Source organism: Pseudonaja textilis, chromosome 5 (assembly GCF_049901715.1).
Source record: "Pseudonaja textilis isolate UNSWEBS1 chromosome 5, rPseTex1.2, whole genome shotgun sequence".
NCBI classification, from domain to species: domain Eukaryota; kingdom Metazoa; phylum Chordata; class Lepidosauria; order Squamata; family Elapidae; genus Pseudonaja; species Pseudonaja textilis.
Window position 1 is genome coordinate 61,976,678 of NC_141994.1, and position 25,311 is coordinate 62,001,988.

At 38.8% G+C, this 25,311-nt stretch overlaps 1 protein-coding gene across 31 annotated transcripts in view; it reads right to left on the reverse strand.

The window, feature by feature from the left end:
- Positions 1-25,311, reverse strand: part of MICAL3 (microtubule associated monooxygenase, calponin and LIM domain containing 3) — a 209,342-nt gene that overhangs the window by 68,220 nt on the left and 115,811 nt on the right. For 18 of the 31 annotated variants that reach the window (XM_087935087.1, XM_087935086.1, XM_087935093.1 and 15 more), the window contains exons 16-25: positions 24,912-25,085; positions 23,769-23,852; positions 18,232-18,330; positions 14,239-14,295; positions 13,136-13,249; positions 11,682-11,789; positions 7,512-7,619; positions 6,121-6,307; positions 3,599-3,687; positions 1,828-1,915 (exon numbers count right to left, since the gene is read on the reverse strand). In XM_087935087.1, the coding sequence (XP_087791213.1) occupies positions 1,828-1,915; positions 3,599-3,687; positions 6,121-6,307; positions 7,512-7,619; positions 11,682-11,789; positions 13,136-13,249; positions 14,239-14,295; positions 18,232-18,330; positions 23,769-23,852; positions 24,912-25,085 (1,108 nt within the window). The remainder of the gene's footprint in view (positions 1-1,827; positions 1,916-3,598; positions 3,688-6,120; positions 6,308-7,511; positions 7,620-11,681; positions 11,790-13,135; positions 13,250-14,238; positions 14,296-18,231; positions 18,331-23,768; positions 23,853-24,911; positions 25,086-25,311) is intronic. The other 13 variants (XM_087935116.1, XM_087935114.1, XM_087935117.1 and 10 more) reach the window with 4 other exon arrangements.

Below are 25,311 nucleotides of genomic sequence, written 5' to 3' on the forward strand. Positions count from 1 at the left end.
AATCCACTCTCTTTATTCTTGGTAGCAATTCAGAATTTGCACAAAGACTTTGCAAGACCTGTTTTTGGAAGCAAGCTAGGTCTGAAAAATCCAAAGATGTCCAGTCTGACCTAGATAAAATTCAACATTTCCTCAGCTCTGAGTCCACACTGGTATGTGATGATTTGAAATAACTTTAACTATCACCAAAAGCCATAAAGCATTTATACCACAAAGCACAGGATTAATTCATGCTTTAATTATTGCTATAATCAATTTAGTAGGATGCTTAAAATATTACTTCTATAATTCAAACACGTAAAAACACACATATTAGCAAAATAGCTATTTGACCCCTGAAGTCACACTATAAATATATAAAGTACTATCTAGTTGCTTAATGTAGCATATATATTGATTTCCTATACTTGTCACTCACTACTGAAATGCCACTCTACCTAGTAGGCAGTCATGAAACATGAGGTGCCAATTTTCTCTCCTGACCAGCAGGAAACAGGAATTAACAGGTTAAGTACCTTCTGAAGAATCCACACCAGACATTAACTCAAATTAAACTGAGAAAAATAAGTCAGACGCTCCCTAGAATTATTGGAAATCTGGTTCATATGCAATTTGTTCCACTTGCAAATTACCTAAATTGTCCTATCAAATAACAAAATTAAATTAAACTTTCCTGTTCGATATTTGTCTGGATTACTAGGTTTCGATTCCTTTTAGGGGATTCACTCTGTGACAGCAACTAAAGCAATTACATTAATGGAAAACCCCAAGGATCAAGTCATGCAATTATAATTTTTTTCATGCATTTTAAATATTTATTCGAAGGCCAAACCATCATGGGTTCGTTCCCAAATATTGGCCATAAACTAAATAGGCCCACAGTTTTCCAGACCCAGAACTAAATCCATTCTGATTTTCCTTCAGGTTTCCTTCCAGTTTGGTTACCAATGGTCCAAAAGAACAGCCTAGTCACATGAATGTTTTTGGCACAAGACGCTTCCTTGAAGGAAGCATCAACTTCAAGGTCAAGCAGAATCCTCTCAATAGCACTTTGACTTGACAGCCCATTCCTGAACCACCAGAAAGCCTCCATATTTAGGATGAGGAGATCAGAGCTTGTCAACCTCAGAGCCCACTAGAGTTAAAGGCTATGGGGCCCTCTTAGCTGTCAGAGAAATCAAGGAGGATTATTGGTGAGGTTTTGATGTTTTGCTATTCAGATACCACATTAGTGAGAGTCAGGGGATACAGGGGAAACATACAGCAGTCAAGAGTTTGGGTAAACACAGAAATTTAATCAATGAAGCCATATTCCAAGCCTTTTCAAGCATCATAAATAATTCATCAGTTACCCATTTCACAGATCATTTTTTTTTGTTGTTGAAAAAACTGGACCCCACCATAAGGAAATGCTGAACTGGTTGTCTGTGTTTACCTGAACCAGATTCAAAACAATATTTTTAAAGGTCATTTTTGAAGAGATTTGTCTCTAAAACTACAAGATACGTTGCTCCTTCCCCCCTCCCCCATGTACATCTTGGTCCCCCAGGGTCTCCCCAGACAAATCAGGGTTACAATGCTGTGGTTAATATCCTAGTGCTGATAAAAACTCTCCCAGTATCTGCACAAGGATCTCCGACTGGACATAGAGAAAGGGGACTCCAAATGCTACCAGCTGGCACATGAAAAAGGAGTCCAAAGGATTTTGGGCTATGTGGTACCCAATGGAGGAAACCATGCCCTGCAGCAGCTGGCTTGCCTCCCTAACTCTGTCAAAGGCACAGAGCGAGTACCGCACCATCTTGCCAAACAAGGAAGCAGAGCTACCTGGGGTCTTCTCTGATGAGGCTGAGATGGAATTGGCACGCCCTGAACCATCAGCCGCCATGTTGTCCTGTACAGTCCCTTTGTTTTCCTGGAGTGGGAGGGATAGGTAAGGAAATAGAGAACGTTAAGTGTAGGTAAAGGAAGATGCAAATGCAAATGAACAAAGGGTGACCATTGTTTTGCTTAAAAAGCTAAACATGTTTGCGATGGTGAGCTGCTGAGATCTGACTTAATCATGATTTGATTCATTATGCTATTTTTAATTCCTTCAAAACAAAGATAGCTTTACAGGACTGAGAACTGATTTTCAACATATTCTCCTCTGCTGGCTATGTGGGGAGGTTTTTTTCAATGAAATTGAAATAAAATGTACAGTTGAAGACTGTTCGTTAACCCCACAACTGCTTCAGCTTTCTCCAGCTCATTCATCACCTTCTGATATTCCTTTCTTTCTACACACTCTTGTCTTTACACCTACTTCCCTCACTCCCATCCATGTTCAATGGATTGTTGGGAGTCAGGCTGTTTCTGACAGAGGACAAAACTGATCATAAGCTGCTGTTTGATCCAAAGATATCAGAATGACAACAACCAATTATTTAGAGGTGCATCAGCGCAGAAATGCATACAAATCCATCCGGTCAGTTTCTTAACCCCCTTCCCCCCATCCATCAGCAAAGCTAATTTATGACAGATGGTGAATCAGATGGTGAATGGCTAACAAAGTCTACTGGCAAAATGTCAGGGGTGAAACCAGTCGTGAACTGGAAGTTGGCCATCCATAATTCATGCTTCCCTTCATCATCAATACTCCCTAGATAACAGATAAACATGACCACTTATTTCCTTATTTATTTAAATTTAATTTAATTGATTTAAATTAAATAAAATTGATTTAATTGATTTAAATTAAATTAAATTTATTTAACTGATTTAAATTAAATAAAGTTTATTTAAATTATCCCTATCTTACATAGGGATCCTAGACAGTTCATAGCAACCAATACAAAAAGATTAAAATATAAACTCTTTTCATCAGGTGTCAGACCAATCATACTATCGGTATTGACTCCCTGATTCAACCCCACCCTAGCCCAGTCATGATGGAAACAGCCAGGTCTTCATTACCTTCCAGAAGGCTAAAAGGGTAGGTGTCCCTTAAATTTCTGGTGAATATACATACATACATAATGTGTATGTGTATGTGAATATGTATATTATATATTATACATTAACAAATAAACTAAAACATGGATTTATAGATGCAGATTTGGCCATTTGATGTTATGCAAAGTTTTAAATGCAAAGAAAGAATATAAAGTCAACCATAGAGATAAAATGAACATGTGACTGTTTTAATTTATCCCTTCATCTCATTCATCTGCATTCTGGATTGGGGTATAGACCCCGATGTCTTCCACATATTTTGGCTTATAGTTTCCATAAAACCTTTCCGTGACCCATTTTGCCTCACATTGAAAGATAGTGCCCAAAATATTTGGAGGACATACTCATTAATAGCCAGCCTTGAAGATTTTGAATCAACTGACTGAAAAAAATCCCCTCCTTTGTAAAATAATTGAACATACAGGAAATAATGAAGAGTATTTTTATGATTCTATACAATATTTTCAATTTTGACTATAGAAAAGTATGATTTTACATTTTACAGTTCTGCAAGTTTTAAAATTAAACCTCCCCTTACAAGTGACTCAAAGCCATTTTTAATACCAAGAAGCAATTCTTATTAAAAAATAAAACTACATCTTACCTTCCCTGACAATGGACCCACTGCTGGTCTCTTCCTCTGGGCATAACCTGAAAGTCTGTAACAGTAGTGAGGTTTGCAGTAGAATTTTCCTACAAACAGATCAAGGAAAACAATAAGATAATAGACGAACACCACAACTGTTTAAAACTTGCAGGGCAGGAATTTCCTTGTATCATGTCTACTTTGTCATGTCAACTATGTAAGTTTGAATTTAAATTAACTTATTCCAGCTTGAAAAATAATCAATGTTCCTACATTTCCCTGACATCTATAAACCAACACCCAGTTAGCCACCCGAGCATCCCAGAGAAACTTGTATGTTATCCCAAACAAAGCGCCACTGTTAAGGAACAAAGGCTGTATCACATGAAAATCTGGCAGAAAAACTGTTAGAAAATGAATGCAAAAACAGAAGGGCTAGGCATTAACTCCAAACAGGCTACAGCTTGCAAGCAACTCTGGGAAATTTTGGGGGATGAAGAATGGGGAAAACTGTTGGAATGTGTCATGCCAAGGCAGGTGGTTTCCAACTATACATTTTAAATATTTGTCTAATATATTCTATTCTAACAGCCATAGATCTGCTCCTGAAGTCAGTGGTACAAGAACCTCTGATGATCCACTAAATCTTCTGAAAAGTCTCTGAGGACACTTCCTTATGGAAAGTTACAGCAGTCTAATAACAAAGATCTTAAAAAGTTGAGAAACTGGCCATTCCTCTCCTCAGGGAATGCCTTTGTTAGCAACTGATAGGATCTCTCAAGAGAAATCTAATTAATATGTGGCTGCAAAGATCTACAGTCTCAGCACTGAAATAGTATTATTGTAAATTGTAAAATATAACCAGCCTTGCTAATTATTAAGCAATGTTTTCCACAACAATACCATCAATTAGGAGTTGAATCATATGTATGTATCCTTCTCTATGAAATATTTAGTCTTGTTGAAAACCTACAGCTGAGATTTAAAAGTACCTATTCTTTTATTGCTAAAACTAAATCCTCCTTTCTGTAAGAGATAGCAGTAACGGTTGTTCATTGTAAAAGCAACTGAGTAGTCTCACTTGGTGCTTTTGTAAAAAGTTAGTATATCTAAGTCTATATTAAATCTAGCTTTAATATAAACCTTGATATTAATATGTGTAAGATTTGTACTATGTCAAGAGTTCAAGGTGATATACATAATACCACCTCCTCCTCCAATTTTTCCCATAACAACAACAATATGAGATAGGTTGAGCTGAGAAAAAGGGACTCATCCAAAGTCTCCCAGAGTATTGTCATGGGGAAGGTTGATTAGAACTTGGGAGCTCCCATCTTCTATCAAAAAACCTTCATTATTCTATCAACCTGGCGCTTTTGCTGAAAAAGGGAGTTGCTCAAAGACTCCTATGGTTGAGGAAGGACTAGAACCTTGGTTTCCCCAACTGTAATCCAGCACCTGTCTGGCTCCTGGACTACAGAGAAGAACTGGCCCCAAGTCCCCCACAGAGCTTCCACAGCTGAACACAGACCTGAGTCTCCTTCAAGTTGGTCCAGTTTATAGTTCAGCATAAGTTATCTACATAAGCATTTTCTGGTATTTATTTCAATTTTACAATCTATAGTTAACATTATTTAAAATAGCTAAATTTTGAATTTTGTAGTAATTCAACCCATTAAAATAATAATTAAACTTGTGAATTCCTCCCTCCATGCATACAACTAATAATTTCATTAGGGTTATGGTTGGGAAAGAAACAAACCTACTACTTGAATAACTAAATTTTAATCTATATATCACAGTTATCAAAGACTCCATCCATTCTCTGTGGCTTGTGGAGGTAAAGCAAAAATGCTGCTAAAATTCACTCCTACCTTACCTAAACCACCACACAGTTCACTGGCCTAGGCAAAGTGGGTTATAAACCCCAAAATGATTTTTAATGGTATTCCAACCTATCTTTGCAAACCCAATCAGATTTTTTAGAAATCACGATCTCATCGAAGTTCCTTGTGAACCCTGTTGTTAAGATCGTAGACGAAGGTTGTGATTTCTGTAGTTAAGAGTCATGGATTGACTATCAGTCAGGGACTTCCTCTAGGTTGGATGTGAGCCCTGTAGTTAAGATGGTGGACTAACACCAAGGACTTCCATGTTAATTTTACTCTTAGCCTTTGGGACTCACTGGAAGACTGTAGGTCTCACACTTTTTTTTCTAACTCACTTGATAAGGCTGCTTTTCTTGGGGGATGGGGGAATAAAAGGAAACAAGATTTCAAGTAAACAGCCGTGAGCTCCTGTAGAAACCAATCTCTCAAATTAATTAAAATAATTCTAATTCAATGAAGTTTCAGATATTGCCATTTACCATCAGTTGTGGGTTTTTTGGAACCTCAGCCTTTTTAGATTAAAAATGACCTAAGCAACATGCAATGACCTCCTTCTTCCTTCCTCTAAGGACATATCCCGAGATTTATTTCTGCAGATGTGCAGCCCCAGAAGACAAAGGCAAATTCAACTTCAAAGACAATGTCACTTACCGTCCACCAAATCGTAGGCATAGGAGGACAAGCGCAGAGTGGTGGCGCAGTATTCACATTTAAAGCAGCTGCGGTGGAAGAATTTGCCTTCGGCGCTGAGCCTCTCCATCACATAAACCCGCTTGTGGCAGAAGTAACAGACATCACTGCCTCCAACATTGGGGGGGAACTCTTTTTTTAATGAACCCTAAAGCAATAGGAGCAAGAAAAGCATTGTAAGTTTGGTTTCACTCCCATCAAAGCCATTCATTTTCTCTTCGGTAGTCTTGAAATTTTGTACGGAGGATGCTCCAGAGAACGCCCAAAACAGAGTAAACAATAAACCAAGGATCCTGAGACGGTGAGAAAAGGTTGGCAAATGGTACGAGTAACCCAGAACATGTAGCACTTAACTACCCGAAGTATACAAGCCCTGTGGCATTGGATGGATTAGAGGATATATAAATAATTCATAGAGTCCTGTTGACCTTCACTTCCCATCTCTAAAGGAGGAAATAATTATTTACTTTGTACCGGTTATTATGAAAGGGGTACTTGTGATATAAAAATTGCAATGGTAACAAGCCTCCCCATCCACCAAAGCAAGAGTTTCAAGCGGTCTATATGATATCAAGTGACGTCCGCATATACAATCCTAAAGACACAATCTATCTCTCAACTCATCTTTTATTCATAGGAGTCTTTATAAGAGTCAGGAACAGAAACAGGTATGTCTGACTACCTGTCCCAAAGATGATTTTCAAAGGGCTTTCTTGCTTTTTCCCCCCTTGAACTTGAACTTTCTTGGGTTTTTTCCTTGAAGATGTTTCACTTCTCATCCAAGAAGCTCCTTCAGTTCTGACTGAATGGTGGGGAATGAAAGTATTTATATTTTTGAAATCATCTGGTCATTGACACTCTGAAGGTTGGTCTTTAGCTCTCTGAGAGTCATTGAGGATGCTTGGGGGTTCACCTGTATCCTCACGGTTACCTGAATTAGAGGGCAAACGGGTGTGGAGCCTTTTTGGGACTGCTAAAAGGACTGTGTTGTAGATAAGAGATGGTTGATGTCTTATGCCTTCCCCTCTGTTAAGAGAGGGCCGTTCAATTTTAACACAGATGGCCTCTTTGTTCTTTCTTTCAAACCAATGGGCCTCTGTGTTCAAAAATGTGGACTTTGCTATCTTCAAAAGAGTCAGGGGAAAAAAACCAAGGAAGTCCAGTTGCCTTTTAAAAAGCAGCTTTGGGACAACCATGACCTGGATGATTGAGAATCTTCATAGATGTCTGACTACCTCAGATAAAGCATCAAGGGGTGTGGGGAATGCTTTATTATGAAATGAAGAAAGAGAACCTAATTTCAAATCTCACGCTCTCAAACACACGTTGCATTCTGAAAGTCATTCTCTTACCAGTTCCTTTTTGTCTAGCAGGGTTTTAGGCTGGTCTTTCCTTTGAAGCTGATTGGCTATCTGCTCAGCCAATGAGCTCACGCCTCCTGTATACATCTTTATATACTTCTACCAGGTGAAAATAATTGGGGAGAGGGAAGGTAATGGATGGAAAGAGAAACAATATAAATTGCGTTGAAACCAACAAAAGAAAAAAAAAAGGGTGCAAAAATGAATTAAACCATGCCAGGGCAGTGTATCACGCAAGTGGGTGTGATACCAGCAAAACAGGTGACAGCAGCAACCAGTGGTGTAAGCAACACAAAACGTAACCACGCACAGTCCATAACCGATTCCATGTGATTCTCAGAAAAGCCTAACTCATTTGTCAGAAAACACTTCAACAAATCAAAGACCAAAAGTGTTTTTTCTCCAGTGGGACTGGTCTATCAGGGCAACCTGGTCTATCCAATTATGGGATGGAGCACACTGCTTCCGTTTTATCCAAGGGCCTTCCCAACAAACTACTTTTTTTGTGTTAACATTTATGTTTTACCAAACATAAACACCGGTAAAACATAAATTTAACACTTCAAAGACAAAGCCCCCTAGATTTTAGCAGCAATTTGGCCCTGATGGTGCACAAGGGAAGTGAATAAACTCCTGTTTCAGCAAGAGACGTGTGCTGTATTTGCTCAAAGTGAGACAATCCAAATGTAAGAAAAAAAAAAACCATGGAACATTGGACAGTTAAAAACTTGCTTCCATTACCACATCTTTGCTAAATTTAAACTAATCTTCCCCGTTTGAAAGATACGTTGGAAAAAAGTCCTGTTGCTATTTCAGGGATATACAGTACACGGAAGAATGTTATTCACAGCAATATCCAAGTATTTGGATATTATGAGTACCTATGATATCCAAAAACATAAGCTTGGGAATTGTATGTTCTGAATAAAGGATATTTTGGAAGAAAAAGAAAAAAAAAGACGACAGCAGGAAGGAGACACTTAATGTGAAAATTGCTGATATTAGCTTTTAGCCCAAGAAGAAGAGCGTTTCTACAGGATTCTAAAAGCAAACCATAAATCAAATTGCACTACAGAAAAAACAGACAGGATTATAATTCAAGAACTATATTGGAAGAGAAAAAGCTTTTGTTTGAGAAGCCTCACAAAGTACATTCTGCCAACACCTCCATGGGAAACGAAAAACAGACTGATGTTGGATGGCACCCCTTCAAGAAAAACAAGTTTGAAAAGAGATTCAAAAACAAAGTAGAGCCATCCAGCAGTTCAGTCGTTTCAAAAACAAAGGGGGTTCCAATGATTATACATTAATTTCCTTTGCACAGAGGAACACAGGCTAAGACCTGCAAGCTTTCCCTTTTGCCTTCTTGAGTGACTGAAGGTAGTAGAAAAGGTACGATAGCTTTGCCCTTCTCCAACCTGATGTTGGGTGGATATGCAGAAGTACATTTCCATATTGCCCAACTACCATGACTGTAAAAACTGCTGTGACTATAATGTCAATCTAGACACACATAGCAAGAAAGATTAAAAGGGCTGTTTTGCCCCCCTTCCCCAACTCCTGAACTGATACCCATTAGTCAGAAAGAGCTAGTCTGTTGCAATGGTTAAAGTGCTGGAGTAGAAACTGGAGGACAGTGAATTCTAGTCCTTCCTTAGACATGAAAGCCAACTGGGCAATTTTGGGACGGTTCCTCTCTCTCAGCCCAATCCATCATATAGGGTAATTGTTGGGGAAATAGGAGACAGAAACATTAGGAACACTGCCTAGAGTTGTATAAGTAAAGAAGAGGTATAAATCTAATAATAATTTATTTTATTTATTAAATTTGTTTGCTGCCTATCTCACCATGATAAATAAACTAGGTTGACTGAAGTTTCTACGAATATTTTTCAGTTTCTTTGGATTTATTTTGTCTCCTTTTAAAGAACTGTTAAAGCTCACGAAATTCAATGTTGACAGCAATTGGTATGAAGAAATTGTTTAATGATCTATCGCCAACTCTACTGCCAATCACCTGTGACATAATTCTAGCATTATGTCAAAGAAAAATCCCCATAATGTGCAAGAAAATATCTCATAGAATAATGTTCTTCAACTAAAACCCACAAGTTACCTTGTATGGAAAGTTCTTCAATGTCTTTTTTGAGTTGGGATATCAAAAATATTCACATTATTCAGAGAAGTGGACTCCACATATTTACAGAAAATTATTACAATCCTGGATGATTACCTAATAATCTGTAATTTTTAAATCACCTTTTATTGTGGCTGAAAGTTTTACGTAAGAACATAACACGCCACCCCCTCCTTTCTTGCTGGAGAAATCACAGAGAATTTGGACTTCATAAATGTATGCTGTACATAAAGTTGGGATTCTTGCCTTCTTTAACATAAATCTCCTGCAACTTTTGGAGTTTATTATGTTATTGCCTATTCATCTAATTTGAAATTCTTCACAATTTGCTTTGCTTTTCATCATGTCCTATATTTCAGGAACATCTACAAGTCTGGTTAATCTATGGACCATCATCTCACCTTGCAATCAACACCTATGAAGTAATAATTGTTTGGAAGATAATGTTGCTACTTCCTGTTTCTGTATGAATGAAGCAAGCAAGTTTTCTAAAATTGCATGTTATTTTGAAGTCTGGCAAATTAAGGTCCTTTGAAAACCCTGCTTATTTCCATACATTATGACCTTCTGTCTTATTCATGTACTGACAGTATAATTGGCCAATTATATTGGATAACTGCCAGAAAACAGTTTCTCTCTGCTTATCAGCAAGTCTTAACTCACAGAGAGTAGATTGTGACTTGTAAATGCTTCTTCCTTTTCTTTTGGAAGGGCTGGAGAAAGTGGGTGACCCAAAGTTTTTTAGTAATTGGTTTAAGTGGGTTCTGCTTCAATCAGAGCAAAAGATACAGAGGCCTTTTAGTCATGTTTTTCTACCCTAAATCTGATTGGAAGAATTTTTTTTTTGCTTGGAATGGGAGATTTATATTCCCAGTCTTCTAATGAGAAAGTGTTTCTGGATACTGGTAAATTTAGTCATCATGTTGGATATATCTACTCAAAAATATATCTCCTTCTGCTACCCAGATAAAAGCAAACCAACACATAGGAAAACAAGATTAGAAGTGGATTTTACCCTTTCAATAACATATGTATGTTTGCAATAGTGGCAAATATCTATAGCTTAGGTGTAGGATGAAGGTGAAGGTTTATTCTCTGAGCTTATGGGTTGGTTTCTGAGCATTTTGTTACCAGGCTAGGTAACAGAGTTTAGGGAATGTCAGTGTTCTGTTTACAAGGGCTTCAGGTGCGTGTTTGTCAACTGAGGATCTGTGATGTGTCTGGTGATGGGCCAGGTGTAAGTCATCAATGAATCTTGTGAATTGGTTATATCAATGAATGGATTTGTTATATCAAGTCAGGGTCATTGGGAGGTGAACTGCTGGGGGGGGCGCTTGCATGGGTTGAGGGTCAGTGCTGCCTGTTTATCTGCAGAAACAGGCAACATTTTCTGATAATAAATATAATGTTTCCTAGTTTAGGAACATTCACGAGCTTTAGTTTCAACAAGGCAAGTGATAAGCCTTTCATTTCCTCACCGCTTATTGGTCTCCGTTTTTTAAATTTCCAAAGTACAGTACATTTTGTTGTAAGTTGCTCTGCAACTTCAGTCATCACAATTACAACTACTACAAAAGTGAAAACAAGAGGAGGACACGATCCTGAGATAAGAGTGGAGCAAGGTGAGAAAGATATGTACTTGCTGACCAAACCATAGTTTGGTAATTTGAGCTCCGGGGGTGCCTCAAGCAGTCCAATTGTAAATAACAATATTAGAAGGAAGAGGCTTTTGGAGACATCCGTGATGTGTGTCCTTCTGTTTTGTGAACGACTTTGGAGGCATACTCTAAAATATAGCCAGTGATGTTAAGACAGGCAAGATGCACATCGGTACCGATTTCTATCAGCCTTGGAATACCCTGGGTATAAAGCAGCTTAAGCTTTCTCATTCGCAAGCAAACAGAATTAAACTCAGCTTCGCCAAAGCCAAGACCTTGGAGATGCCTGAGGTCTATTCAACAGCAGGAGATGGAGCAGGCTCACGTATGCAGTCGGGTGTAGCGAGAAGCCCCACACCATGCTACCTGTCTGAGGGAATCTGATGAGGGAGAAGCGGGGCGGCTGGAAGAGCGGAGGCTACGGGAGAGCTCCCACTGCTCGACAACCGATCGACGAGCTCGCTCAGTCTCTGGCTACAAAATAAAGGCGAGAAAGTCAGGCGATGACATGTTTAAAAGCCATGGGAAAATGAAATCCATCCAAGCTTCAACATATCAGATGTTTTCAGTGGGGAAACAGCCTAAGTGCTAGGGTCGCCATGAGGGTCTTCTGTTCAAATTCTAGAAATGAGGATCTATCCAAATTGATGAGGACGGACTGTGGGATTTGGAAAAAATTGAAACTACACAGTAGTCAACAATCTGCTCTGAAGAAAATCTGGGAAATCTTCCTTGAAAAGTTTATGTCGTAGAATATCCTTTGGTAATAATAAACAGAAATATTGTGGATATGAAATACAACCATAAACAAAAGATTGGGGTTTTTAAAAGAGATTTGTTTGTTTGTTGTTTTAAAAAGCTATGGTAAGAGTTTACAGCTTTATGGCAAAGCTGCTGACTGGAATGTGTCAAAAGAAGAAACTGCTTTAATACCATCAGGATTAAATTGGGGTTTAACCCCATCAGCCAAAACTGATAGCTAAATGAACAGAATTTGACACTGCAGCAGCTTACACAAGACTAGAAAGTATATTCTAGTTTTCTTGAATCTGGCACCCTCTGCATTGTGTTTAGACAGCAAATGCCAGAGTTCCCAGAGACTGGAATTTTAGGATCTGCAGTCTCAACTCATTCAGAGGGTGTGTTGAGAATTGTTTCAGAATACATTCTAATTTTCAAGGGATAATATATGACTGAATTCCTGGCACTGAGAATCAGATTAATGAAGCAGAGCAAATTCAGGAATTGGGTTTGTTCTCTCTTTTTTTTTCCTAAGACCCATTTTTAAATTGGATTTAACCCCTTTATGGGTTAAGTTACTTTCTGATTTCTTGGGTTTAGCTACTCGTTAAGAAGGTTATTTTACAAAAACAGGGTTGCCCAAACCTAATAAATATTTGCAGACATTATTCTGCTCCAGACTGGCCAAGCAATGCTCTGCTAACCCTGGTTGAATCTGTTTCAGCCTCTGAAAAATGTAATCCCAATTCTTTGGAAGTACAAAACATGCTTTTGATTAAAAATCCTTTTTCATTTAGTCACTTCCTTCCCACAGAAGCTACATTCCATGCCAGAAGCATCTGTTGAAATACTGATTCCACAAGGGGGAATATTTGTTAGAAAAAGGGGATCACAGTTTTATTATTTTTTTGCAAGCTCAGAACAGTAGAATGAATTCCGCTATAATGTGAGTATATAGTGATCAGCCATTAATACGTGGCGTCTGATGCCTGCCACATTAGAGCCGCAGTAACTTTTCATTCCCTTTCTGTGGAACAGCAAGCGATCAAACCAGACCAGACAAGCAGGAAATCCATCACCTGGTGCCTGGTTGTTGGCCTCTGCTCCAGAAGAGCAGCCAGCTGGCTTGCCCTCTCTTCAATGGTGAGGGTATGCTCGGCCATATGGTCATCTGAAAAGAAATGATGAGTCCTCTGCAGAACAACAATGAAGGAAGAAAATGACCAGAGGAAATAATATGCACAGGAAAAAAAAAACAAGAGAGCTGGAAGCACAGAAGCCAAGCTGACAAGTGTCCGTGCCAGACAGCTCAACGATATGACGTTTGAGGGAGCTGTAAAACTCTTCTGGAATAGAAGCTATTTCCCTCCTTGGGTGGAACCAAAACTTTTTAATAAGCCATTTAGAGTGGCCCAATCTGATCGTGACTGCTGTTGAAGACCTACTGGTTTCCAGTGGGTTGAAAGTATAGGCTGCATTCTGAACTGTGCATCTCGCAGCAACGTGAAATAAAACATGCTTTCAAGTCTATCAAAACACCACAATCATTCTAAGTGATACAGAACGAGAGATTAAGGCTGGGGGCTCTTTTTGAAGTACTGAAGAGAGAAGAATTGTGCTCCTGTGTGCTCTGAAGAATCTTTTGGGGACTGAATCCATATAGCACTGTGAGAGTTAGAAAGCCAGGACAGAAAGATCGATGCAATGTAAGGGCTAGGCAAAAGAGAAAGGAAGTGCTCTATTTCTTTTCTTACTCCAACTTTGCTCCCTGTTTTTTTAATGTGTGCCAGTGTGCTCACAGTAAAAGAAAAATGACAATAAAGGTTATCTTATCTATATTTCAGCAGCTCTCTAGTAAATCTGATAGCACTGAAAGGGGGGGGGGGAAAAGCTCCTTTTGCTTCACCACAGCGTTTCCTACCCCAAAGCTGGTTCCATATCTGCAGTGAGCAACGTGCCAAATTGAAAAGGTGTATTACATACTCTTAAAGGTGGGTCAGACTCAAGTACTTCAGTAAACCTCATAGACTCAAGAGAATTATTAATTTTGGAAAGATCTTCAGCCGCGCTGCACTGAGGTTATTAGCGTCATCAGCACACAGATAAACATACAACCATCCTCCCCTGCCAGCTGACGATGTGCCTTCTACAACTCATGCTTGCTTTGCTCATGCCTGTTTACCCATTGATGCCTGGGACTCTGTTCTCCAGGTGGATCTGTCTGAGGATCTCTGGTGGCCTGCAGGGAAAAGAGTTACCTTAACAACCCCCCACCCAGACACACAAAAAACAGCAGAGTTTAATTAGGATCGCCCTAGAAGAGAAAAAGATGACAAGTCCAGGAAATATTTTGATTTCGGCACAGGTCATGCCAGGATAGGAAGAGAACATACTTATCCAACTTTATGTGGCATGGTTAAAAATAACACTCTAGGCAAACTGTGTTAATAACTGGTGACGTAACACTGCATACACAGTAATAAAAGGCATGCAGGAAAAAGAGACAGTTTCCAAGAAATGACCAAGTTAGTGCATTAAAATCTACCTTGTTTTAGAAATAACATGGGGAGTTAGACATAAATAATTTGGCTAATTAAAACCAGATAAATGTATTATGCCGTAGTTTTCAAAAATACATTTATTGTTTTGAAAAGATCCAACTCTCCTTAACAAGACAAGTAAATAGGCTTCTGGCCCAGCCTCGCTCTTATTTCCATCTATGGGGACCACAAGCTATCCTGCCTTAAGAAATCTGGATGCCTGTATTATAATTCACCTATCTATTGTTTAGTCATCTTGGAGAAAATCTATGTGATTGCTAAGAGCTAAGAATGACTTGAAAGGACATAATTGTTTTATCGAACTGAAATTTCAAAGAACACCAGAAACTATCAACTCTTCACAAAGAAACTACTATAGCCATAATCTTTCTATCAAGTCTATATTTATATATTGCTTAAATGACATTGTTTCCTGACTGCCATGTTCAAATCATAACTATTTTACATATATTTTTAAAGAGCTTTGATTTATAAAGGGGCCTACAATCTGTGGCCAAGTTAACACTTTCAGACTTTTGAAGCATATACTTCCCTAAAGGCCTGGGAATGGACAGCCGCTTCTTGCCCTTTTGCCAGCATGAAAGCAGCATTGGGGCATCACACCCCAAGCTCTAACACCTGGAGGTGTGCATGCATAATGTAGTCCCCATTTAAAAACTGAAATCATTCCGTTATGACAATGATGAAAAAAATAACTTTAATCCTCCCATTTATGGCCTTCGGTGGTCTGTATAACAAAGGGAAGCTTTGTAAGCAGTCTCTTAGCAACTGCTTTTCTTAATGACCCAGTTGCTGATTTCAATCGGGGTTGCTAAACAAGGACTACTATACTGTCATACATAACAAAGAGGCATAGTTTGCAAGGGTACTGCAAAATTGCTTCATCAGCCTGGCTTTTCTTTCTCCCTCTAAGAATACCTTCGGATATAATTCAAAGACCCTCAAAAGGGCCAGTGATTTACTCTTTCCAAAATGACAGGAGAATATAAATGGAAGGATTTTCTATTTATTTTAACTAAATAAATTTAAGTGTTTTCCTGAAATCTATTTTTGAAATCTCAGCCTGTCTCTTGAATGCTAGATGTGGTCCTAACAACACAGCTTTATAAGATGGAATGACAAGTTAACTATAGGAGTTTTCCCCCCCCCCTTGGTTGAATCAAGCACACATTTTGATTTGTGTCTGTTTTTCCAACCACGAGGACAATGGTTAGAAGACCAATTTTATTTTTTTTACAAACGAGGATACCAAAATTGGTATGCTTCTTAAGCTACAGCTGATTTAGTCTCCTGATTTGTCATGCTGTTGCATAACTATTTATACTTGGAGAAACACATTATTTTCCAAGTTTAGTGCCAATGCAGATGACCATTGTTATTTCAAGTTTAGTGACATGTTTTGATTTTTCCTTCATATTAGGAAAAATCTAGAAGTTTAAAGTTCATTCTGAGCTAACCTGTTTGGTTTTTCTTATTCTTGCTTTCTAAAAAAAGAAAAAAAAGGAGAACAGAGGAATTTACACCTAGCTGCAAGCTTTTCTCCCTTGGAAAATCTAACTTTCAAATCCCATCTCAGAGTCATTTGCCACCAAGTCAAAAAGTCAGGTTTTATAATCTCATGACCAAACAGTGCCATGAAGTTATGATAAAAACCTTGAGACTGTTGTTTGTTGGGAGCTTCTGCATGGAATCCACCTCTGGGGACTATGGAAACTGGCTACCCTTGAGGTATTATTAAGAAGCTCCCGGCAGCTCCTCTGTTTGCTTGAACTAATAATAAAGCTTAAGCTACCTTTGTTAACTGGCCTGCTTATTGTTTTTAGATGCAAAAGAACCAATTGCCTGGGCACCTGATCGCTGCCCCGACACTTGGCAAAACACCAAGGAACATTGCCTGGAAAGAATAACCAGAAAAAACAATGGTGCCCCGAAAAGTAGATAATGTGCAAGATGTAGACATTTTAAAGGATTGAGTTGTTTACTAATGCTTTATAAGTGGGAGAAGACAAAAGAAAGCACTAAGGGAAGTAAGGTAAAAATGTCAAAGAGCTAGAATCAACTGAACTGGGAACTCTTTTCTTAAGTGTCAAACATGATTGAGTTTTCCAATCTCACTGTCAGCTAAAAAGATACTCTTTTGGTCTTTTTAGTTGCCAGAAAAAGGGAGTGGAGGAAAACAGTGCATTCCTTAAGTGCCTAGATAATCACCCCGGTAACCCAAAGTTGTCGGAGCATAAGAAGGTTATTGGAGAGCATGATGGATGACTCTTGGAGATGGATGTATCCCATTGGAGAAGTCACATCCAGGGGTTGGGGGAAAGACCAGGGTCAAGGGGGAAATGTATGATGTAAGTTAATATCGGCTGCATCCAGCTTACGCCAACATGGCCACTCCTAATAAATCAATTTACTTTTCTCTGAGATGCGGCTAGAGACTTTTGATTTGAATGAGGATGGATTTGTTGGAGCCCTGACACTCACAAGTAATGAAGATAATGTCAATGTGCTCCGTTGAAGAGCAGGATTTCTTTAAGAACTTTCATTAACAAAAGGCTTCTCAAGAAATGAGTAATATAGTGGTCACTTCATAGCACAAAAACTTGATCTACATGTTTTTGCATCTCACTTTCTCTCTTTAAAAAATAAAATAAGCAAGATTTGAAAGAATTTGCATTTCACCAGCGGCAATGATGACAGGAAAAGAAAAAAAATTAATCTTGAACATCACAGATATCCCAAAAGTGCTTTTTCAAGAGGCGACTGGACTTTCTTGTTTTTCTTTGAAGAAATTACATTTCTCATTCAAGAAGTTTCTTGGATGAGAAGTGAAACATCTTCAAAGAAGAACCAGAAAGTCCAGTAGCCTCTTGAAAAAAAGCGCCTTTGGGGCAACCATGACCTGGATGATCGAGAATGTCCATAGACAAGCACAGATATCCAACTCTACCAAGAGTCAGATAAGAATAAATAGATTTTGCTATTATCAAAACAACCTTGCATTAATGTAGCCGTAGTGTGTGAGGCTGCATAAATTTGTTTCATAAATGTATGTATGTATATGTTTATGCATATGTATAAAATAAGAAGTTTAAAAAAAAGGGAAAAATGCCTACAAATTTTCTAGCAGGAAGAACACTTCAACAGGAACAATGCCTCTAATGGTTGAAGGCAAAGAGTACTTTAATCATAGTAAATAAAACAAAACAAAAAAAACCCAAACAACAGGCAATCACAAAGATCTTAAACTAAAAATAGAATCAAACTATTTTGAATTTCAATTGCTAGTATTTATTGCCACTCCTCTTATAACAAGAAATAAAATAGCAATCCCAACGTTAGCTTTTATTTAAGCTCTGGATGCTATTGGGTTCAGCAACTTATGTATATTACACATAATGGACTACAAGTAGATTCCGTTTAATCATAAGCTACTAAACTGAAATCCAATGTGTACCATTAAGTTTTTTTCTTGGGAGGAAAGGGAGAATCAGATCAAGAGATCTTCAGGCTTTTAAGGAGAAACTCAACCCAAGAAGGGCATGTAATCCACTCATTTGAAGAAGCAAGGAGGAAGAGAAAAAGGAAGAAGGACAGAGCATGCAGAATGAAATCACCTGCTGACTGGGGTACGATGGAGAGGAAGTACAAATGGAGGAAGAAGAGAGCATGATCACTTTTTTGGGACAGGTCCGACAACGCTCCTTTTTCCTCATCTTTGTTTTAAAACAATGGAAGGGGAAAACGATAGAACAAGAAACAATATCATCGGCTTTATGTTAATACCCTGCATTGAAAACTCAACATCTTATTTTTTTTTTTTTCGACAGAGAAAACCAGCCTAGGAGCAAAACCCTTTTGTTCAAATACAGACTGCTTAAATCTCAAATTGTGTAGCTTTCCCTGACAATTTGCGCACCTTTCCCTGCATTTTGCCCGAGCTATGGCTGAAAAAGGCATCATCTGGAGCAGTGCTCCTTAAACTTTTGGGGTCCTCCAAAATTTAGATTGTGGCCTTTAACCACTGCGATGTTGCTGGGCATAATGAGAGTCGCAGGTGAATATATGGGGAAGGAATCAAAACAAGAACAAGTGATTTGAAGCAAATGGACCATGTTTCGTTTCTTAGCTTAGGAGCTAGAACCTCTGCAGAGCAAACTCTTAAAGGGCAGGGTTTTCACTTCCCTTGAAAACTTTCACAAATGTTCATGACAGGTTGCTTCATTTGTCTGAAATGCTCTGAAGTGCTCAAATATAGAATTCTGTGTGCAGTTTCAAAAACACCAAAATGCAGTCAAGCAAAACAAACTGCCTGCCCTATTCTATGCAATGTTGAGCAATTTGCATAAAACAACTCATGCTGTTGTTGTTCTGTAGAAATATACTGCTGTTTCCTACTTTTATATTATTTTCCTAATCCAATAATATTAATTGCAAAATGTAACCAGAATATACAGGTCAGACAACATGGGTATATGATCAACTTTACTGCTTGCCTAATGATGATTCATATCATGAGAGATTATATGATGATGATTGACGTAAGATTCCACCTGGATCTCTAGTTCTCCTAAGCTACACTACACTGTAATAGGACCTGACATTTCTATATCTACACATGCTGATCTTCCAAACTTCCTGGTGCTACAATGACTATGTGTTTACAGATAAGTTAAGGTGTTTCCACAGGAATGTAAGAGACACTTTGCAGACCACACTACTGGGTGCCCATCTTTTTCATCTTTCGAAAGCATACAAACAAGATGTCAGTGTGTCAGTCCATACACATGATTGGTCCCCAGCAGTTGACAGAATGCCATGACGTTCAACCTCTGACCGCTTAAGCAAGTCTTCATGATCAGTAATGATTAATAACCTTATTCTTCATAAATACCAGTACAGTTTGTGACACCAAATTCACAGTTGCAGTTTATTATTCTTGTTTTGTATTTTCTTACTTTTGGTCCTGGGCTCCAATCTACCATATCCCAATACATGCATCTAAAGCAGGGGTGCCAAACTTGATTTTATTGAGGGACGCATCAGAGTTGTGTTTGACTTCAGGAGGCCAGCTTGGGCATGGCCGACGTGAGCATCCTGAACTCCATTTTCAGTTGTGACAGCCTCCTGCAGCCCTCTGCCAGTGAAAATGGAGCTTGGGGTGGGGGGGGAGGGCACGCACAGCACTCCCGGTCTCCATTTTTTCAGCAATGGCCTCCTGCAGGCCTCTGCCACCAAAATGGAGCTCGGGGGGATTGCGCACAGTCCCTGAGCTCCATTTTCGCTGGCAAAAGGCTGCAGGAAGCCGTCGCAGAGACCAGTCCTCCCAAGCTCCATTTTCCCTGGCAGAGGCACCATGGGCCAGTCCTTTGCTGTTTCCAGGGTGGCCCCACAGGCCAAATTTAAGCACTCCACAGGCCAGATCCAGCCCACAGGCCTTGAGTTTGACACCCCTGATCTAAAGTATGGACCATTCCATCAAACTTCTAAAAATGTAGGATAAACTATTTTCTACTTGGGGGTTCTTGGTTCACAAAAATACAATGAGGGATGTTCTCTGGGTCAATGCATTAAAGGTAAAAGGAAATTGTGCATGACAGAGTTCACTACTGATGTTCTTCTATAATTATCATTTTACTATTTCAGTTTAAAACGACCCAATGTTGTTGCCAACATAATTTTTATCCATCAAGTAATAAACACATTTGATTATCTTGACACAATGACCTATCATCAGAGTTCCAATCTACAACTTCCAGTTTCAAAATTTTATTTCCCCTCCCTCTCCCCCAACACACTTGTGTTATTAGTATGCAAATGAAGAGTAAAGCTGTTAAGTTCAAGATGAAATTGTCTTCAACCATAGAGCAGTCATGTTTATTTCTTCAGAACTATTGCTAAAATTTTCCCCTGACATTGTAGAAGAGTAGATTTAATCTTTTTAATAATGCCCTTTTTATAAAAATAAGAGACTATACTTCTATGTATACTCATGCTAATAAAAAATGTGAGGATAATTAGAAGTGGTAGAAAGATGTTGGATCTACTTAATTAAATTTGTTCAAGGTAAAGCATCAAGTGAATAAGAGAGATAAGATTCTTTTGGTCACATCTTTTTGTGGATTACAATCAAAACACAAAGCCTAATGTTTCAGACACTCTTTGATCTGACCAAAACATATGCCTATAAGTTGAAAGAACATCAAAGAGCTCTTCCACTTAAATTTGCTGCTGTTTCTGTATACAGCTGTTGCTGTATCTTCTGTTGGAGAAAATGCCATGCTTCTACATGCTTCAAGTTGGTGAGCAAAAAGATGGTTGACTTGTTCAATGAGCTTCAGCAAAAGTCCATACCATAATTTGTAAGTTTCTTAAATGGTAATTTGGAAAACGTTTTACCTTTCATCTTCAAAGCCATTTATGCTTCATCTTCAAGAAGAAACTATGTGTTGTGGTTAGCCGGCAGCAGGTGTGGACAGCTGAGGAGGGCGAGGACTCAGATGAGGAGCCAGGACCATTAGGGAGTGGACTGCTGCCTTCAGAGATTGTGGGGGCTTGCAGCAGTGATGAGGAGGTTCCTGAGGAGCCTGTGCCAAGTGCACGTGTGCGCAGGGTTGCTCACAGGAAAGAGCAGCTGCAGCAGCATGGGCAAATCGGGAGTAAGTCTGCAAGGTAATGGAACCTCCTTCCAGAAGATAAAAGCCAGCTGTGAATCGGACATTCTTTGTAGGAAGCAAAGACATTTTGAAACTCGAGCCTCATGGACATTGCAGTATCTTAAGTTGGTATTTGAAGACTCTTGTGTTGTAAAATATTTCTAGGTAACCTTATCTGTTATTCTTGGCAGCCTCCCACAGTTTTGGCGAGACTTGTGCTTATCAAAGTTAATTTGTTTGCAGCAGCCTTTTAACCAGAGATTCGTAAGAATCATTAAAAGGTTTCTGTTCCCTTTGGTTCGTGATTGTTTTATTGGAAAAGGGTTTGGGTCAGAACACTATGGTATTGACCAGAATGAAGCTCATCAAAAAAATGCCCTAATGAATTTTTTTTCTGTAATTACACTATTCTCCCTGTGTTGGTAGTAATAAAAATAGAAATTTCCATTAAAGATTGCCTTTTTGGGATGAAAAGGGGGTTTATGGTGCATATAGAGGAGAGAGAAGACAAACAGAGTTGTTCACAAACAATTACCACGTTGTACAATCAGAAGAAAAAAATATAAGAAACAAAGTCATAAGACTTTTCAACCATTGTTAGAAAGACATATCTTCTTTATCTACTGATTTTGGATAGCTTCTGGGATATTTGTTACATTCTTACAGTGTCTTCTCCATTAGCTGGCCACCAAAAGTTCTTCAAATGCTGAAATCTCTTATGATAATTCATCTTGTTCCAGTGACTCATCCTTGATGCGCTTTTTATTGATCGAGAAAGCATAACATCATACTTTAGCAGCATTGTCTTTGCATACGACAATTGTGAAGATTAAGATCTCAAAGCAAGTTCACTTTGGTAGCCAGAATCATACCAACAACATAACTATATTTCAGACTACTGCTTTCTCAGGGACTCACCTGAATCTAGGTTAAGAAATTAAACTATCGGCTACAAAAAAAGTAAAAAACCTTTAAGTCTGAGTTGTATGGATTGGCCCTGAGTCCTGTGCATAAATTCCTCAATAGTAGGAAGTTAAGCTATATAACATGGCAAAGGTTCTACTGTACCAAACTTGGTATTTTAAGTTACACACCAAAAAGAGAGCCATGTTGCAAAACAATTTTAAAAATATTCCTTGCTTGCAGATTAATTCCATGTTTCTTGGCTCCGCACATGACCTACGCTGGAAATGAAGCATATCCATCTGGCGTTGTTATGTTCTGTCTGCTATTTTCCACTTCATTTTGCTTTCAGAATGATGTGCACAATTTTGGCCAGAAATAAGTAGGAAGCATATATGTTTTGACTGAGTGGCTGATATACAAATTAAAATATGTTGGTAAATAATTACAGGAGCATTTCATAATCCGATGTCCTGCTGATGGTTACACGTTAAAGGAGGCTATCCATAGGTTGATAATGATGATGGACAATAACTGCTTTAAATAAGCCAACAAGAAATATTCACCAGCAAGAATTTACTGAGCCTAAATAGACTCATCTTCATTTTCATTTGTGTTTTAGGCAGATGCAAACTGAGAAAATACTAGAAGCTCTAGTACTGCTATACTTTTCCTTTAAAATAATCTATATACCTGTTGTATGTGAATGCTTAGGAACAATATTAGTATATTATTAATCCTCACATTAATTGGGGGGGAGGGGTGCTCAAATTCTGATGAGATATTGTTCCCTAACCAATTTTCCTTGAAAAATCTATATATTGAATACTTATAACAATATTAGAATAGGAATCAGAAGACAGAAAAGAAAGTGTTTAATTTCTAAATGATTTCTCCCAGTTAAATAACCTTTTCACATTTATACTGTAATGAAATCTCTTTGAAAATTCTTAAAGCTGAAAAAGACCAGCATCTACTTTAAGTACAGCAAAAAACCATAATGCCAAATGAAATAAACTTTTTCTTATCTGTAATAAAAACAGAAAAATGCATCTTTGGGCAACTGGCCAGTTCCTCTGTATTAGGGCAAGAGGGATGCACAACTGGTATATTTCAAAATGTGTGAAATATTTCTGTCAGGGCTAATTCTCATATCATGCTTGCCAGTGCTGAGGATTAGATCTCCCTCAAGGAAGTTCCTTACAGAAGAATGCCATAATATTAAGGGCTCCCAAGACTCAATTGTAAATATCTTCAAATCATGATTATATATACCGATGGGATAGCAATGCTTCCATATAAATGAAATTACATTTATTAGATGCTTTCACAGTAGTGATCTCATGACTGCTCAAGGTTTTGTTAATAAGATGCGTTAGAAAGGATCTCTGCTATCTTTTCTGTGCTCTCAATTTTACTGATAACTAGGAACCATATATAAGACATAATTCTTCAGTAGCTCAGACATCTTGAACAGAAAGCAGGGCCTGCATAAAGAAACAGGAGGAGGAGGAGGAGGAGGAGTGCTGTGGGATGGAAAAGCAGTAGTCAATGGCATTGGCAGTGTGACAGCCATTCATTGGGGTTCATTTTACCTGTTTCCACTGAGGTATTGGGGCATGGCGGCTCTGCTCTCGCTGTCGATAGGCAGGATGGCTGAGAGCACTGTCTTGATAAGGCTGGGCAGAATGTTGCATGCAGATCATAACATGCCCAGGTTGGTGGGCATTTCCACAAAAGGCAAAAACAGAACTCACAAAGAAACCCACAAAGGGACGGGGTAGATATTGAATGGGGTGATTCAAAGACAGACATTCAAGGGTGGGGGTGGGGGAAATGGAGTAAGGAAAAATTAGTTGGCAAACAAACAAACAAAAAAGAAATATAGAGAAATATTTAAAAATGGAAGGGGGAAAAAAGGAGGAAGGAAAACAGAAACTTAGCCACGAGCAGGCCATCTGTCTCCTATTATTTGGACAAGTTATTTGAATCCGTTTAGATTGGAAGTGAACTATCAGAGGTAGCGGGGGGGGGATCCCTAAAATAATCACAGCACAGATGTTTTAATCCACTCTTCATGCCAACAGTATCTTTACCAGGGTATCACTTGAAATTCTGGCATTCCATTTGCAGCACACTGCAAATTGGACACAACGATCACTGGGAAAAGATATGTGTCCTGTGGTGCTCGGTCAAGTTAAATAAATCCTCAGGATTCCTGGGCGAACCCAGTTATTTGAACCACTTTCTCAAGCAGAGAAGCTGGTTATGTATTAATGATTCATTGCAGCAGCTACTGAAAATTGTCTTCTGTATGTTGAACAGATGGCAATTCATCAAAGATTATTTTACAAAGGAGTTCCCTGTGAAGGCTACATTTAACTCCAGGATGAGCACAGAGCCGGAGCTGATGGTGCTCTCAAGCAGTTAGCTTTCATGACCTGGGAACTTGATCAGACCTCCAACCCCAAATTGTTTCTAGACACTGAGCAAAGAAATGGCAACTTGCCAGCATGCTCTTTGACAGATTGGCAAAAAACTCCACCAGGATTTTAAAAAAGGCTTCTTTATTCCTAGAAAAATGCAAGAGCAGCTTTTATAACTTGTTTGGCTACAGAGGGAGACTGCATGCCCTCCAATCAAATTCAAATGCACACACCCCCAAGGCAAGAAGATCCATCCTTTATCAGAGCATTAACTAAAGCCCCCAATTCGTCCAATGCAAGGTCCCTTCTCACCTGTCTCCGGAGGCCTGTGGACTGTACAGGGGCGTTCTCCTCAAACTTGGCTAGCAGCTGTGTTGCCATAGACTTCACTTTATTCTGGTTCCCGATAGCAGCATCAATTCTTCTCTCAGTCAGGGCACTTACAAGGGTGGGCCTGTCTTCACGACAGCTTCTGGAAGAGTCTTCCTACAAATCACAGTGTCAAGAACAGATTAAGAGATTCCTTTTGGGTGCACTTGAAAATCCCTCTACCCAATTCCAGTTCTGAGCATCATTATGAGTTCTGACACATGTTCTCATTCTTGCCAGTTCAGCTTTGCATACATTGCCTAATTTTCCTCCAAGTTCAAAGTAACCTAATTTTACCATCAAATTCTAAAAGAGTAAGTGTAGGTGAACGGTTTATATCAGG